The sequence below is a fragment of the Photinus pyralis genome, unplaced genomic scaffold, assembly GCF_008802855.1.
Source record: "Photinus pyralis isolate 1611_PpyrPB1 unplaced genomic scaffold, Ppyr1.3 Ppyr1.4_LG3a, whole genome shotgun sequence".
NCBI classification, from domain to species: Eukaryota; Metazoa; Arthropoda; class Insecta; order Coleoptera; family Lampyridae; genus Photinus; species Photinus pyralis.
The window spans coordinates 9,746,826-9,764,405 of NW_022170509.1; the positions used below are offsets into that span (position 1 = coordinate 9,746,826).

General features: G+C 36.7%; 3 protein-coding genes across 6 annotated transcripts in view; 2 read left to right on the forward strand and 1 right to left on the reverse strand.

The window, feature by feature from the left end:
• Positions 1 to 1,635, forward strand: part of LOC116165676 (rho GTPase-activating protein conundrum-like) — a 37,855-nt gene extending 36,220 nt beyond the window's left edge. For 2 of the 3 annotated variants that reach the window (XM_031480323.1, XM_031480322.1), the window contains 2 exons: positions 715 to 922; positions 1,084 to 1,350. In XM_031480323.1, coding sequence (XP_031336183.1) covers positions 715 to 922; positions 1,084 to 1,176 — 301 coding nt within the window. In that variant the 3' untranslated portion in view covers positions 1,177 to 1,350. Of the gene's footprint in view, positions 1 to 714; positions 923 to 1,083; positions 1,351 to 1,422 lie in introns of those variants that run through there. The other variant, XM_031480324.1, reaches the window with a different exon arrangement.
• Positions 1,636 to 6,235: 4,600 nt separating this feature from the next.
• LOC116165700 (putative hydroxypyruvate isomerase) lies at positions 6,236 to 8,692 on the reverse strand. Of its 2 annotated transcripts, none has more exons than XM_031480359.1 (5): positions 8,583 to 8,692; positions 7,387 to 7,586; positions 6,848 to 6,956; positions 6,627 to 6,799; positions 6,236 to 6,580 (listed from the first exon to the last, which is right to left on the reverse strand). In XM_031480359.1, exons 2-5 carry the CDS (start codon positions 7,574 to 7,576, stop codon positions 6,273 to 6,275), a joined length of 780 nt encoding a protein of 259 aa, XP_031336219.1. In that variant the 5' UTR covers positions 7,577 to 7,586; positions 8,583 to 8,692; the 3' UTR covers positions 6,236 to 6,272. The 2 variants fall into 2 exon arrangements, with proteins under 2 accessions (XP_031336219.1, XP_031336218.1); XM_031480358.1 differs by having other exon boundaries at positions 7,387 to 7,669; positions 8,583 to 8,669.
• A 369-nt stretch (positions 8,693 to 9,061) lies between these two features.
• On the forward strand, positions 9,062 to 16,325 carry LOC116165699 (putative tyrosine-protein kinase Wsck). Its single transcript, XM_031480356.1, has 8 exons — positions 9,062 to 9,565; positions 9,612 to 9,754; positions 10,275 to 10,568; positions 10,625 to 10,851; positions 10,899 to 11,273; positions 14,899 to 15,381; positions 15,552 to 15,765; positions 15,811 to 16,325. The coding sequence occupies exons 1-8, from the start codon at positions 9,405 to 9,407 to the stop codon at positions 16,092 to 16,094; spliced, it is 2,181 nt and encodes a 726-aa protein (XP_031336216.1). The 5' UTR covers positions 9,062 to 9,404; the 3' UTR covers positions 16,095 to 16,325.
• Positions 16,326 to 17,580: the final 1,255 nt, after the last annotated feature.

Here is a 17,580-nt window from a genome sequence, read left to right on the forward strand (position 1 = left end):
ATACTCGAATACATGTCTAATTAAGTGGGCTGGGTGTTCGTAATTTTACGATTGCCATGGTCACTTGACGTTTGCTTATAAAAATCATCGTGTTTGTGAATAAAACGATTTCCATTGAAAAAGATAATACACCGTCCTAATCGCTTGTTGTAAAATCTAAATAAACGTTGGTAGGTGTAATATCCAAATCCAGTAAAGCCTATTATAAAGAATATAAAAAGTTTCCATGGATGAACAGCAAGTCACTTACGAATAAAGTCTTAAATGCATCGATAATGCTGGCATATATGAAGGAAATGTCAAAGGTATTTAAATCTTCTATCTTTTGGTGCATTCATTCAAAACTTCAAACAATACTGCGATTAAAAAGTGGAACAGATTTGGAAGCATACCCTAAATTACGCGCGTTTGTGAAAGCTTCAACCAACGGAGAGGTACAAGCCAAAGAAATGTTCTGCATTTACAGAAAGCGACCTAAGATGATTTTTATTTCACCCAGATGACAGTTTCAAAAGTCATACTTGAAGTATCATTACTTAGCACTTAGCACGCGTGTTTTAAAGGCCTTTTTTCGCACGCATTTGAGCGTTTAAAACGGAAATTGTGATTCAGGTATAATAAAAAAGTCTTAGTTTGCCATTGCACTGGATATATAGATTATACTTAGATTGAATATTATAATCTTTTGTGAAAATACGCCAAAACTTGTTTTAGGGAAAATGGGAAGTTGAATTTAAAGTCGTTATCGAAAGAAGAGCTAGTAAAGCAAATAAATGGTGCCGCAGTATCGTGTAGTATTGTCGAACAAATGCTTAAAGCGGGTGATAATTTATGGATGGTGCCCGCCGACTTAGCAGAGCAAGCCAAAGAGTCCCAAAAGCGAGCGCAAGACCGAAAAGATCCCGGAAAGGAGAAAAGACTCGTACGTGGTTTAATAAAATTTTGATCGGAACTGGTTTTGGTACTAACGTGCATGGTAGAAATGTGTCTAACTTGGAAAGATTTGCTTAACGCTTCTTCTCTCTCTGCATAGTTTCCTTTCTTTCTTACACTTTAAACTTTTAATGGAAGATACATTTTTAGCGGTACGGAAAAAAGAAACTGCAAAGGAGTAGCACACAATACGACTCTAGCATGGTCAGTCCTCGTATTAAAAAGAGTGATTTTTATATTTAACAAAGATATAAGATATTACTTTAAACTCAATTTAATAATAAATTAATGTTTAACATTTATATCGTAATTAGCGCACTATAAATAAATTGTTATTGTGATTCTAAGTAGAACAAGGTCTTAGTTTGTAGCTTAAATATAACATTGTGCCAAAATAAAGATTTATTTTTAATTTTATTTGTTTATTAACATATGTGTGTCGCTTTCTGTTTTACCACTTTGGGGTAATTGACGTTTAATCATTTTCAGTCCTTCTGCTGTTGTTGTCTGAGGTTCATACTGTGACTAAATCCATCTGTCGTGGAATATGTGAAGATCCTTATTGTCATGGAAATTGTGATATTCATACATCAACAATCATCTTTTTTTTGTTGTTATAAGTTAACCATTATGGCATTCTTTTCAATTATTTTTATACTAATTTATAATTTTCTTATAATCTTAATATAAGCGCAGATGTAATTATAACCTTTATTGTCCCTCCCTTTCCATTTAATTTAGATAGCAGTAAGGAGATCTAATTGCTAGAAGATGATAATGTATCTATTTACTAAGAGTAAGTTCAAGGAATCAGGTTATTAGAAATAATCTATTTCTTCTTCAAGCAATTGGCGATAATAGAACTAATTCTCATTTATGTATGTTTCTGCGTAAATATTGCAGGTAATTCTCCAAGCACTTTCACCGATTGCACTTCAGAATCAATTAATCTCTTACTTCCCAGTGATATTCACACATTATCGTCAAGATAATCTATGGGGTTAGAAATATGTGTATGTTGTGAATATCGAAGAGTGAAGTAAAATTAGAGAAGTGGCTTGCTTAATAATCGTAAAAGCATGGTTTTATCATGGATGGAATAATCGAGACCCAAAAGATCAACCGCGCTATGGATATGTAAGTATTTATGATCATTAGGTGGTGGTGCTGGATGTATATAAAGTAGAAACGTATTTGTAAGATTTTGGGTTCGTGATAATTTCGATACTCACACTAACATACTATGGTTCCCAAAGTTGGCTGGGCTTTGACTCATCTAAACCAAATTTCCAATCTTGGGGCCCTACCTCTTACCTTAATTTTTATGAATAATAAATATCCGAATGAAATATCAAATTTATCACCTATTTTTACAAATTTATTTGTGAAAAGGTAGCAAATGAGGGCGTGTAAAAGAACGCTTTTAGAAACACGAAGAAAGTGTGTGTACCTACCAGGGCTGTGTAATTAACAACCTTGGGGACGGGGCTACATGATCTGGGCGCCATCTCCGAGCGTGGTTTTACTAACATGGTGATTTTTCACTTTTTTTTCTATCTTCTTGTACAGTTTTGTTCCGAATGTTTTCAAATTGGTGTCGTCGGAAAGATCTTGTAAACGCGCACAGCTCTTGTGTGAGGGAACTTTATTTTTCATGGTGGCAAAATTAATCACCTTTTGTAAGGCGCGCGGCTTCCAGGGGTAGCGGATTTCTGGGGCCCAAAAGTCTCTCTTTCTCGTATCTCAAGCTAAAAATTTAGCACTATTTTGTGGAGGGTTTTTAGTGAAATCCACCCAAATGCAAATTGTGGGTGAACGGGACGTCGGAAGTGGGTACTGACAAAGGGAAATATGGTAGGCCCCAACAAGATCTCATTGACGGTGGAGTCAAAACTGGCTAATAGAATACTCACATGAGGGCCGATCATTTTTTTAAATGTCTTATCGAATCGCCCATTAGGGCCCATTCAATATTCTTTCATGGGTTATAACCCATAGTTTTGGAAACACTGCACTAATGAGAGTTCACAACTGATTATTGTTCATTTGACGATACCAACAATGAGAAGTTAATCTGTAAGCTGATCGACAATAATTATTATGATCCGCGTTCAGAATTGACATTTACAAAACAGACATAAGAGCGATATGCAGCCTTGTACTACATGTTGCAATACTTTTGTTCCAACTAACGCAACGAACTTATTTATTTAACAAGGAACATTTACATGACAATTACACAACTATGAATCATATACGCGGCAGGCGAGGGCGAGGTGGCGGATTGTGGGGCCCTTTGCGGTTGTATTTTGGGATTTTTGGTTTTGTGTCTTGGAAAAAGTCTGTAAATTTAGGTTCTACATATTTTTCGTCAAATTTTTTCTGTAATACACAATACCAAGATTAAGATCTAATTGAACAGAGCATTTTTACCATAATTTTCCATAAAGTTTTATCAATTTCTTCTTTATTGGACATCGTTTTTGCTTGAATTTGAAAGTTTGCGTGGTAAGGTACGGGCGTGCGTGTTACAAATTGTTGTAGCAGGGTTGCCAATTTGCAATTGGCGCGATTGCAAGATTGTCATTTTTACCATTTTTCTTTATTTGACTGGCAGATTCTGATTGTGGATAAAACTAAGTCAAGTAAAAACAGTATTGGTATTATATATGGTATTGGCCTTTGATTATATACTACTGGATAGCGCATTCTTAATGATAGAAGAGCACAACCCGTTTTCCAATTTGTGCAACGCAGATAGCTATAATTTTTCGGTGAAAAGAAATGAGATAAGTGTACCAATTTGAATTGCGCATGTCAGGCGTTAATAAACCGGAAACTAATCGAACGAACTCCCTTGTGCAACAGCAGATGTAATGGCATGAATGGATAGGAATAGATTTGTCGCTTCGAATTAGTAGATCGGCTTCAAGTTCGAAATACCTAGTGCACCAAAATGCATTAAAAAACTTTGAAATATTAAGAGATTCTCGTGGAACCAAGCTTTCAATTCGATTTTCAAAAGTTCCGAATTACTAAGAGGTTCAGTTATTCTTTTCGTGTCCGCTCAGTAGACATTTTAACAGGGATTGAATTTTAGTACAAGTCATGATTGAGCAAACTACTTCAGGATTGTATCTACGAATTGGTTGTTTATAACCGGTTACTTGGAGTATAGATTTTATGAATCGGAGAATTGCACCTGCAACTGGCGTTAATGACAGTGACATCTCCAAGATGGATACATCGGTTCTAAACCTGTTGTGCATTCAAAAACTAGAGCAACGATATATATATTTATTTGTCAGCGCACATATATAGTAATTTTGCAAGTAAATCGAAACAAATGTTAGCTATCAAGTTGATGGACCAGCTGAGGGTGGATTACCAGGACGTTTAGCAGGTGGCTCCGGAAGATTCTGCTGGGATTTCCTTTTAGGGGAAGTGTTCGGTTCTTCCTCAGACCTTGCCTACGATCAATGATGTTAACATTGCTATTAGTTAGGTTAAACATACCTGAGTCAGTTTTTCCAAAGGTTTATCAGGTTCCTTTTTAGCATTACACATTTTTCGCAATTACTAATTCTTTACGAATTTGAATTCAAAATTGATGGCGTAAACGACAGAAAGAGAGTTTAGCAGTGTTACCAACAGTAGAATACACGAGCAGCGCTGTTGCCAGATTTACTTTCATAGTGTAAATTTATTGCTAAAATGCCTCAAATTAGTAACGGAATTAACGCGTACAAATTTAAGGTAGGCGATTACTTTTATTAATCCAATTTTAGAAGTGATGACTTCTTATCACTCGGTATGCACAGTATGTGTTTCCTCGGAAGTGAAATCATCTGATCCATCAGGCTTGGGTAATGCCGTGCGACCCGATCGGCATTATTAAAGCGCGTTTGAAAGGAAGTTTTGAAATATTGCATTTAGATGGTGTCTTTGAAATTGACTAATATAGGCACATAGCAAAGCTGCCATCATCCAAAGGTCTATGTCGCGGGTTCGAACCCAGGCGCGCCCGTTTTTTTTCCTATAATAAATCGCCGCAAAAAAAAGGGGACGAAGAAATGGGGGAGAGAAAGAAGTAGTCACTTATATTCACCAAGTGCCACTTTCGAATTTAAATGACTACTAGTTTTTTGTCGCCTCTTCGTTGGATCCGCTATTGCAGTCTCTTTCCCTGTTCGCCTGTGCCTTTACTACTACAATTTTCGGTATCCGAATAAGTGCTCTCCTTCCGCTAATTTTCACTATGTGCGATCTGGTTGCAACAGGAGATTTTGTAATTTTTGACCTGGCTACTGTGGACGGAGTTGCGTGTAACCTTGCAGACATTGGTATAGGCGTTTCTGGTGTGTTTCCCTTTACTTACAAAGCAACTCCGGTTCAAGGTCATATTTTGAAGAGGTAGAGAAGATGGATGTAGAAGTAGTTTAGTCGATATTTCAATCAATGTTTAGCATAAGATGCTTCACTCTTCCCGGTTCCACCAAGGAGCTGATGTCTGTCTTTGATCAAGGCGTTACAATGACAGTTCACATGCTTGGTAGTTTCATCTCTCTCCCCACAAAACCTGCACATGTACTCGCCTATTAGCCCAATGGATTGTCCAGTTTCTCGGTGGGGAGCCTGGAATTAACTGGTCGCCCAGTCCTTTATCCTGGCCCTGACAACGAAGGGAGCAATCTCGATACCAATCCGTCAGTCAACCAAGCTAGACCTGAGCACTAACAAGAGGCAATGACCATAAACAAAATGCAAATATAGATATGATCAAGTATCTTATAACAGATATATTAATATACATCATACCACAAATACACTCCACAGATAATACTTGAAAACCACACTCATAAATTATATTGGGATAGGACACTACTCATAGACAACGCTATTTACAATAATAGACTAGACGTTACATATACAGATAAAATACAAAAATCTATTTATATTCCCAGCACTAACAACTTGACTAAAACCCATGCAGGAAAACTCCCCAAATACACTCATATAGCTCCAGGAGACGATGCAGAGGTTATTCAAAAATCTATGTATAAATAGTATTGACGCTAGTAGCATCACTTAATATGGATTGGGATTTGAGTAGTAGCAGGTAACTGGTGTATGACATCAGCGGCAGAGAAAATGGTTGTAAGCGGACGTTCTCTTTAGGTTACATCCAGTTCTTTCCCAAGGGCTTTCTGTGCAACATGTTCATGGGAGGCCACACCTTGCAGTGCAAGTCAGTAAACATAATACCACAGAATTCATGTCAAAGTATAAGAAATAATAATAGTAAATGTAAACAGAATATATATTTTTGTTAGATACATTTATAAAGTATAGTTGAAATCTTTAATCCATTTCAGTCCCTGCACTGTGGTAGCAGAAGGTTTATATTCTAATCCAATCCAATCATTATACCCAACGCTCTCTAGCAAATCAAAGACGTATTGGTAATTAATTTCTCCTGCAGTATCCGGCTCATTACGATTGGGCACTTGTGCAATTTGAACGTGGCCAACATGCTGGATCACATCCTTAATAGTGTGCGTGATATCACCTTGAATTTGTTGCAAATGGAAAATATCCAACATCAATTTTAAATTTGGGCTGTTGACCTTTTTTATCAATGACAACGCTAAAATTGGCGATTTAGAAATTTGTTGCATTATTCTGTGATTCACCTTTTTCGTACGAATCCATGTAATAATTTGGTAATGAATACTTATTTATGGGTTCTATCAGTCCAATTATATTTTCCTTCTCCAGCATCTTGGACGCATACCATAAATTATTTTCACACCTCTCGTCATTAAATGCTGTTGGTTGTTCGACTTTACCCGACATTATATGAATTCTAAAATGACACGAATTATCTAAATGAAGAACAGAAACTGAGTCATACTTCTTAGCTCCTAAACTCTTCGCATAGTCAATTGTTAGTTTCAGACTATCGTCGAACTGCCAGCCTTGTCCTACAACGGCCGCATATCCAAATTCGCCTTTAGTTGTATCTAAAAAACTTCAAAACTTAACAAACTACCACTTAAATACTGGTGGACTATCTACTCGAGCAGAATAAACAAGTGGGCAAGTCACCACACTTTGGCATAGTAACACCAATATTTAATATCGCTATAGTTCACGAATTTAATAATAATAATAATATTTATTTATTTGCAAAATGTACATAATAAATTTTGATTATAGTTGCAAAGCCCATTTAAATATAACGACGGATCAACTGAGATCAGAAGTATCTGCAGTTACAATTTCTTTCAAATTAGCACACAAAATTCGCGTCGCGTCGACACCACACCATCTAGTGAATACAAAAAACACACTGCTTCCTGCGTCTGAGTGTTGAGAGTTCTCAGACAGACGAAGTGCAATTCACTCTCTTGAAAAATAAACTAATAATAAAAAAACTGGAAACTAACTTACCTGTATAGGTGTTAATGAGAATTTGCTCAACATTGGCCTTAGTCTTATGGTTAACCAAATCGTCCTTTGATATACCAAGCGGGAAGGCGCTCTCCACGGCCTTAAATCCGGCATCGCGCGCTAACTGGTATCGTTCCTCGAACGGTTTTTCGGTGAACATAAAAGATAGATTTGCGCAAAACTTTGGCATGTTGTGGTACCTTGAAATGATACTTGTCAATGGAATTTTACTCATTAGTAGTCTGCTGTATTGCATGATTAGATAACAACAGTCCTTGATTACCTAAAAAATATATTTCTTTAATATTTGTGCATGTTGATTATTATATCGTTAATAAATAAACACACATACGGCAGTTTCTATTACTCAATATAAAGGTATGATCTTGTATAATCCAGTTAGATTCATATTTGCTGATGATAAAACAAATTATTGTTCGTAATATTGTCAGGAAAAAGTAATTTATAATGTTAGTGTCTGGCCAACAAAATAACAGTTACAGTTGCAATGCAACGTCATCTATATATTGCCCGACATTATTTAAACTATCAAACTGTCATCAGTCGATTGCAAGTTTGTATGTCTGGTGGACAAACTGCTCTATGAAATCAGCATGTGTTAAACGTGGGCTACACCGGCTCCACGTACAGTCCAGACGCTAGAGAAGCGTTTGGACGCAACCTCGCTTTCCAGGTGTGACGTAAAGTTTATTTCGAATGCTTACACGGATAAGATTTCACAGTTACAAACGAGCAAGAAAAGAAAAGAAGATTTGCTTTCTGAGTTTCTGCACCATCTTAAGTGACTGGTTTGTTATGGACATTGGTATGGAGTAGGTCTTTTCCGAATTGTGGGTAAAATGATAATGATCACACAGTGACTGTTAACTCCAGAACGCTATGTGTCTATGTTCAAAAGCTTCATTGAACCCCAATAACAACAGTTCAGCATTGACCTTTTTCTTCCAGATAAAATTTAACAATGGGCTCCGCGCCACCCTGTATAAAATATAGTTTTTATTAAATGGGAAATTTACACTACGGCGACGAGTAGGTCAAATGTTTCATAATCCACTAAAATCTATGGTAGGCATGATGGCGATATGTTTTGATATTTGAAATTCGGACATTTATTGAATAGGTCTTTAATGTAGGTAGTTTAGTAGTTATGGTACACGTCAAAAGTAATTACATACCTTTTTTATCAAATACACAACACTATACTGAATATATAATCTGTTTGTCAAGACCGGCTCACTATCTGATGTTGACCTTGTTGATGTGCCGTGGTGACGTCACATATGCGGGAAATTTAAATATCCGGTTTATTTACGTTTTTGACCCGTAGTAAAGTTTCATTTTAAATGGCACAAAAAAAAACTAAAATCAATAAACTTCATGAAACTGAACTATATTGCATCAGTTCAGTATAATAGTGTTAATTACACTATTGTGTATATGATTTCGTACAATATTCTCTCTCAGAATCGACAAAATACTGAATCATAGTTCTTACCAAAGATAATTATCTTTGTTCTTGCAAAGAACCGCCATAGCAGTTTTTAAATTTACATTATACATCCCAGTACGCTCAGAGTAAGAAATAAAGATTCTACTCTGAGCCAGTAGGTGACCTTTCGATGCTGGTAGACCAATTGTGACCTTAGGAATTAATTTCGTAGTTCAAATGCCCCAAACGTTTACTTTGGAGGTTATGTTGTTGTTAAGGAATTTTTGTACAAAATATAAAGGCGGTCAGTTTTTCGACTGTATAATTATTAAACTGCTATCTTAAAACAGATTATTGGTTTGCTAATTTACTTTCTGTGCAAATGACAATCTAAAATTGCTGTAGCGCAATAAAAAGGGCGTGATCGATTCGTCATTCGCCTGAAATTAAGATGTTTTAAACGCACGTAACCTCCACAAGCTACTGTTATTCAAATGACTTAACGATTTAATAAATTCAACGATTATATAAAATGGGCAAGTGCGCTGAAATGTGAATAATTTCTAAAATGAGCTTATTAATCCTGTTTGTGATACTGGGGGCTGCTAGTGGTTTAACAAACAACACGTTTATTGGTTGTTATATCACCCATATAAGTACTAGCTTGGATTTTTTAAAAAATTTCAGTACCATTGACTGTATCTCTAATTGCGAGCGGCAATTTTATAGGTAAGCACACATTTAAATATCGTAGATGCTATATGTGTGCCTTTAGGTACGCAATTATTCAAAATGAGAAGAACTGCATGTGCAACAACTTCCTCGGGTCGATTTATAGCACAGCACATTGTAAAGAAACTTGCGAGAATTGCTCGTCGAAAGATGTATTGGGCGATGTGTACAACACTGAAGTTATAGGTAATTCATGTATACAAATTTGAGTAAGGATCTTACACGTTTGTTCTAAAGATTTGCTTTGGGAGTTATGGGCGGCAGTATTTTAAATTCTCTAATGCATAGGGCCAGTTCAACAAACATATTTGATTCGGATTAAGAAACATGCCTTTGACACTGTCCAATCAGGATGTACACACATCCACTGTGGAGCCAATCAAATGCCTAATACTCTGATAAAAAATAATGTGTTAACAGGATACCCATTATTTGTTTTATATGGGGGCGTAATTTACTCCTGAATATTTATGTTATTTAAATATTGTTATGGGATGGCTCTCGAAATCCCAAAACATGACTCTAGTGAGACAGATCATCTCTTAGCCAAAATTGCAGGCACCTGAGCTCTAATCTAATCAAATTCTAACCATAATATGTATCTTTTCATCCGTGAGAACTTGGTGTGAAGATCGAGCTCCATTGCCTTTGACTGTATATGTATTTAATTATGTTTCTCTTTAACCACTTCGAGTGATGTTTTTAGTGCCTGGGCCACCACAAGATTTGGAAGTGTCAAATGTGACGGATACGACCGCATTTATATCGTGGAAACCGCCAAAGTCATTTGTCGACATCGATTACTACGAGATAAAGGCGAACGTTCTGCATACCTTCGCCGGTTATGACGTAACGAGCCCAGTATACAGATTCTCGAATAATACATTTGAAACCGAACGCAATTTTCAACCTGGCACCAAGTATAACTTAACGCTACGGGCTGCTTCAAAATTTGGCAAGAGCGCTGTCGCCTTCCGAATTTTGGAAACCGCGATCGGATGTAAGAATTGCGCATTTTGCGCTTAAATCCTTTTATTTTGTGACGTTTTTTCACAGTTCCTGATAATATTCCGTCCACACCAAACGTACTGAAGCGTCATGGTAAAATCATGATCATACAGTTGTCTCCTGTCGTGAACAATAATGGACCAGTTTCTGCATATCGCATTGTTGTCGTAAATGAAAACATGAATCCAATTTTGCAAGTGGATAACTTCAAATCATACAAAGACGCTATGGCTGAAGAGGCTAATTATTATATCGCCGCAGAAATTGAACCTCAAGTAAATAGAAAAGATTAGTTAATCCCTTTATTGTCTGTTTATTTTAGGATATACTTAAAAATTTTACAGTGGGAGATGGAAAAACCTATGGTTCCTATTATAATGCACCTCTACAACCGAACACAATTTACAGAGTTTTATTAGGAGTCGTCAGTCGTTATCTCAATGTCACGAGAGTCGTTTATAGCAACACAACTGATCCATCCAATACTTTTGTTACCGTCAGTATTATGCCTGCTCCAGAAAGCGATGACGAATCTCCGGCGCTTATTATTGGACTTTCCGTCGCTATTGGCTTGTTGAGTTTTTTGCTAATCTTAGGTATTGTCGGCTTTTTCTTATTGACAAGGCGGATATCCAATCGAAGGAGACGTTTGACTGATGTACAGGAACTCTCCATTCAGGGACCTATTATCGAAGTGGTATGTGCAAACTTTTTCACTCGTATGAAGGTAGCAATGACAGCAATAAAAATCTAAAAATATACGTATAAACTTGGGAAACTTACCGTATAGCAATTGGATCAAAACTTGTGCTGGATATTAAATCTACAAATAGTGCTCTTTAAATAACGCCAGCCATGTTCATTTTTTAGAAAGCAATTTTTCAATTTAAAGGTTTGTCCTAGGTAAATGTAATGGAGACGAGTAGTATTTATGACCTGTGTGAAGTTGGTAGCCAGTTTTCGTGCGTAAGCAGCCAGTTTACCGAAATACCAAATGTGTTTGTATAGGGTGAAGGTAACAAAATCCCATGATCACAATCGGTTTTGAATTAAGGGTAGGATAATGTAACTAACGGCAAAAAAGACTACTAAGCTCAATTTACATTATACTTTTTTCGTCTAGAAGCTTTGACTAGAACTTGTACTAGATCCGACACAATACTAGAAATTTAAATTTGCCGCATTTTGGTTTTTTTTTGTTTCAATGGCAGTGCGGCCAATTTCGGAAAACAAATCTCAATATCGTACATTTAAATTGCTTGGAAACAAACATGAATAACAAGCAAAAGAAACTCATTTTTGCTATGTACATGTACCTAATTCAAGAGACTTATATTTGAGGTTATGTTCAAGAGTATAAAAATACAGGTGTTGGCAGCACGGAATTTGTTCTAATTTGGTGCTAGTGCGCAAGTCACAAGTATGAAATTTGGATGGAAAATGGGTCTGGACCGAGTTTGAAATCTAGTTTCTAGATTAGAATCTTTGAAGGAATTTTCTGATTCACATTGTCAAAATTTTAACAAGTTCGTCTAGTACAAGTTCTAGTCAAAGTTTCTAGACGAAAAAAGTATAATGTAAATTGAGCTTTATTCAGAAACAAAAATAAGTCATGAAACCGTCACCCTCTAGTATACCAAGTAAGAAGTGCAATTGTCTGAAGATGCTGTAAGTAAATATGATAATGTTTCATAGCATGTTTCACTAGTGTGACAGATGCATCTCAGTTGAGTTGTACCTTGGGACAATTCTCAATGAAACCTATCACTTTCTCTTTATGAGTATCTAAATCGAGTTCCAACCGCCATTCTGATGATATTCGCATTTGAAGTTGCGGCTCCTTCAACAAATGCGTTTTGTGAAGACTTTCATCTTTCTCTTTGCGAGTACCCACTTCCGACACTGTTCTCTAAAATGCATATCTTTTTTACTAGTGATCCGACCAGCCCACAGTACCTTTAGATACATCTCAAGACGATTTATCGCTTCCCATTTGTGGACTACCAGCTTCTGACACTCCATTCTCAAGATATTTGCATTTGGGAGCCTGATCTTATTAGGAGGTCTGGGGGGTATGGATGATCTCCCAGGAAATGAAAGGCTCAGTGTTCCTTTTCCTGCAAATATCAAAATTTTCGTACACTAGAGGAAGTGGCTAGGTGGTATTCCATACCCCCCAGAGCCCCCTGGTGTACATTCCCTCTCAAAACGTTCAGCCCTGATAGTTTTTCATAAAGGTGCATCGAATCTTCCTTTCCTAAGGAGAATCCCTATCCCACGGACTTCTGGTGTTACAATCGATGGTCCTTTTCTGAAAACTATGATATGAAGGGTCAATAGCAGAAAATATTTCGGGAGAAAATGTGTAACCCGGTGGGTGGGGTGGGGGTAGCGCCCCAGGAAAAGAAAGATGTTCCTTTTCCTGCAATCACCATACTTCACCATTGCTCCATTTAAAAAATCTGCTTTGGTACCAAATTTTCTTTTTGACGGCCCTGTATATTTTCTCTTTAATGCAAAAAATGCGCAAGAAAAAATTATGATAGACGTATACGAACATTTTTAAATGAATTTGTTCCATATTTTAACCGCTCACTGTATAAGTATACAAGGTGAGTCTCTAACTGGGAATAAATTCAGTAAATTAAAGAAAGTTTTTTTTTGGAAACATGTTTTGGTACGTCGATTAGTATTTTAAACTGCACTCTCTGATGTAATAAAGTTATATACAGGGTGTCCCAAGTTTGAGATGACGTCATCGACTTTTTTTTAATGATAACCCTAATTTTTTTATGAACACTCTTAAAGCGTATATCAAGTTACTCATGTGTGCTAAATTTGAGATTTTTATTTCTTGTCTAATTTTTCGACAAACAGTGAACAACAGTCCCTTGCTCATATGCAGTGAATGCAATGCTACACTTCTTACTTACTAGTCGATGACGTCATATCTCAAATTTGGAACACCCTGTACAAAATTGTATTACATCAAATAGAACGCAGCTTAAAATACTAATACTAAACGTATCTGAGCATATTTCCAAAAAAAACCTTCTTTGATACTTATTGAACTCTGTGAAGCAAATTTTGTACGTATTTGGCGTATTTTGTAAACAAGAAGTATATAATCGTCTAGTCTAAGTGAATATGATAATGTTGGTACGATTGGATGCATTTTAAGAAGATGTATCACTTTTCCTTTGCAAGTACTCACTTCCGACACTATGCTCTTGAGATATTCACATTTGAAGTCTTACTCCACCAATGCATTTGCTTCATAAGTTCCCTTTGATTTTCTGAAATGTGTTTAATTGCTTTTATCAGATGGGCATAATATCAAAATTTGTATAAATAGAAAATTAGTTCGTAACATGAACAAATCCATGTCCTAGTATATCTACCAGATTCGCTTTTATGAGAAGTACAGTGGAGAGGCGCTCTGTAATCCGGCACCCAATTTTTTCACCTATGCCGGATTAGCCGATCTGTATGGGATATGAAGTATTTTTTTATATCCTACAGTGAAAGAGTGCTAAAAGGTAGGTACAAAAAAGTCCGCCATCTTGTCTAAGTGACTGACGCGCGTGGGCAACTACTGAGCACTCTAGGCGCCAACGTCAAGGTCATGACAAAACCGAACGCGGAAGCATATTTTGCAAACTCAATCGCTGTATAACTAGTGCGAGATTATTTATAATGGGTAGTGCCGGTTTATAGAGTGGAGCAGCTGAGTCGCCAAATGCCGGACATCTGGGTGTGCTGGACTGTCTGATTACCGAGCGCCTACTGTATTTCGTTAAACAATCTTGGTAAATAATTGGGATGTGGTTCAATTGTTTGCATCAATCCCAAAACTGCTATGGGAACAGTAACATGGTTTTAGTCATAAAGAACCAATGATATGGTACATTGTTTCGGCAACAGTAGCACTAATGTGATTGGAAATGTGGAACAAACTTCCATAACATAATCGTAATAATCACCTTTATTCACAATCTAAAAATACACAACTAAAATAATATGTATAAAAAAAAGAAGAAACAACGAAGCATTCGTGCACATTCAAATCAGTTATGAAATTGGAGTTCTATTCTAAAAAGTTTAACGACTCAAAATCCAATGGGTATGATTAATAATGCGCTGCATAAATGCATATTCTTGCGATTCATTGCTAACTTCACACAGGTCACTTTTCCCAGGCTCCTCCCATCTGAGAAAATTTACAAGTTTTGGGCTCCTCCTGCAAGCTTCCGTCATTTTTTGTTACTTTCCTTCTTACCTCTTAGCACTACTATTGCTCTGTATGATCGAATCATTTACAGGAAAATTCTGGTTATATTCCTGAAGATGAAATCATACCCATCAACCATTATCATGACTTGAAGCAGCAAGTATGGAGTATACCACAGACTTTAATTAAGTTCGAACCGACGAATCTCTTAGGCAGTGGAAAATTTGGACGAGTCAACAGCGGTACCGTACGAAAGGACAGTAATCTGATACAGGTTGCTATATATACAATACCGGACAGGAAATTGGGGCACGAAAATAAGCGCGCTATGCTAAAAGACTTGGATTTACTTATACGTAGTAGGCAGCACTGTAATATACTAAATTTAATTGGTACCTGTGAAACTCCGGACACTTTATTTGTGGTTTTGGAGTATGCTTCCACGAATCTCAAGGATCTTCTGTTAGGCAGTCGGGACGCTTTACCCGGCCGATTTAGTAACATGCAGGAATCTCAAGCTTTTGATATTTCAATTGGAATTGCTAAGGGAATGCATCATTTGCAATCACTAAGGGTAAGGCACTGTAACTGAATTTTCTTTGAGAGGTGATCAACGCTTTCGTACACAGTTTTATGTTAACCCATTTGGTGTGTACTTGTAATCACCTCCCAATTTTGAAGCAGTTCACCTTTTTTGATATTACCATGTATATGGAAAGAAGCTAAGAAATGACACCTTTACAGATTGTGCATAGACAGTTATGTGCAAGGAATGTGTTGATAACCAACGATTTTCTTCCAAAAGTTAGTGGTTATGGTTTAGCACAATATTGTAATCCTAATATGGTACCGGACTACACCCGGTGGACTGCCGCGGAAATATTCCGTGGCCATCAACATGTCTCGAAGAGTGACGTATGGTCTTTCGCCTGCCTGGTGTGGGAGATATGTGTACTAGGTTTGTGAATCCTATCTCTTCATTTAATTGAGGTGTGTATTTTAGGAGGAACACCTTATAGTAGTGTACCTAATAATGAGATTCCTGAGCGGATAGTGCGTGGCCTTCGTTTAGTACAAATGAGATACTTTAGCGATGAATTGTATCAACTAATGCTCAATTGTTGGCAGCTGGATTTAGATGAGCGCCCAACGTTTCAAGATCTCATCGAAACGCTTACAGTTATTAAAGGCGACTCAAATTCTCACTTAAATTTCAATGTATATCCCGAATTTCAGTACGAACAATTTTATCCCAATATGGAAATGGCAGCAAGGACATTTCATTGAAGTTACCGTTTCGAAATCAATTGAGACACCAAAGTGTTTTTATTTTCTGTACAGTATTTATAAGTATTAGTGCTCATTTACTTAATTTTTACAAATGAACAATATGCAAGTTGAAACATTCCTTGACAGGCTAATTTTTTATACATTTACGTAGTACCATATTTTCATACTCTTGTACTTGCAAAACTTTTTTTTAAAGATTTTTTTATAATATATCAGTTTGAAACTGTGTACCTTTCATTCATATACATAAATTCCTGTGGTATCAAATCCTAGATAGGAAAATATGTGATATCCAGTCTTAATTGTAAACGTTGAGGTCCACCAGCAGACTTCCTTTTTGGGCTCTTTGTACTGCCTCTAGAGTCGCCCCAGCGTCACTAAAGGCATCCCATGCTTGAGCCAAACCTGAGGACGCTCGCACGGGAAGCTACTCTTATGTTGGAATTGTTTGGCCAGGATTCTTCCAAAGATGGACCCTCCCATTTGGACGAGTGCAAGACACTCGCAAAGAATGTGGTAAGCTATATCGTCGCATAATTACGTAACAAACAAACATGATTCAGATAACGATACATAAATAAAAGCAATACCAGTTTATTTGTTTATGCAAAATGTAAACAACAAATTTTGACAAGAAATTCAATGGTTAATATAGTTAGTACAATAAAAAATAAAATGATGCTACTTGAAAATACACTTTGGAAACAAAACAACAAAATAAACTAGACCCGCCATTACTACTATTCGAATTCGAATACCGAATAACTTTTCACCCAAATTTGGTTGTGTGTTCTTCGGCAGCTGCGCAGACCGGCCAAAGTCTAGGAAGCCTAACCCTTAGATCCCTAACCCCGTGGAAATAAAGCGCGACAGAGATTGAACTGAGAATATAATGGGAATATCATTGTCAATAGTGTCGATTCTTGAACTGAGAAAAATGAGAATTTGCTTTCCTCCTATTTACCGCAAAAAGAGTCTTACTCTGAGGTGACAACCAATGCGGGTACAAGGGGATATGTCACGCTTTCTTCCAGTGTTTTTATCCAATGGTTTTTTCCCATACTACGATTCTTTCAGTTGTGAGAGGTATTGGGGATTGCCTAACCAAAGGGGCATGTTACCGCACTTGTTCCCAATATCTTTACTGAGCACTACTAGCACCATTGAATAATAAAGATTTATTATTAAATGATTCTACGCACCAAAATTAATAAGGAAAAGTCTTTTCCAAGATTGGGCTACTAGTTCAAAAGTTACAGCCCTTCGAATTTTCTTTCGAAATTGGTTTCTAGTCTATAACTTTTGATTGAGAAGTCTGATCGAAGAAGTACGAATTGTTTTGGATTCTACGCACCAAAATTAATAAGAAAAAGTGTTTTCCCGAGAAATTTTGGTGTAGGTAGTCGATTTTTGGTTAAAAAGGAAGGTCCGAAAAAAAAATTGTCTCAGATCGACCCGGAAAAAAGTTTTCTTATAGAATGTG

What these genes read in the sequence shown, in the direction of transcription:
- LOC116165700 (XM_031480358.1), bottom strand. Translation starts at nt 7,642, where the DNA reads ATGCAATACAGCAGACTACTAATGAGTAAAATTCCATTGACAAGTATC. An exon ending in AAGAGTTTAGGAGCTAAGAA is followed by an intron (nt 6,800 to 6,847) that starts GTATGACTCAGT and finishes GTGTCATTTTAG; the next exon opens with AATTCATATAATGTCGGGTA. An exon ending in CATGGATTCGTACGAAAAAG is followed by an intron (nt 6,581 to 6,626) that starts GTGAATCACAGA and finishes CGCCAATTTTAG; the next exon opens with CGTTGTCATTGATAAAAAAG.
- LOC116165699 (XM_031480356.1), top strand. Translation starts at nt 9,405, where the DNA reads ATGAGCTTATTAATCCTGTTTGTGATACTGGGGGCTGCTAGTGGTTTA. An exon ending in GTACAACACTGAAGTTATAG is followed by an intron (nt 9,755 to 10,274) that starts GTAATTCATGTA and finishes TGATGTTTTTAG; the next exon opens with TGCCTGGGCCACCACAAGAT. An exon ending in ATCATTTGCAATCACTAAGG is followed by an intron (nt 15,382 to 15,551) that starts GTAAGGCACTGT and finishes ACACCTTTACAG; the next exon opens with ATTGTGCATAGACAGTTATG.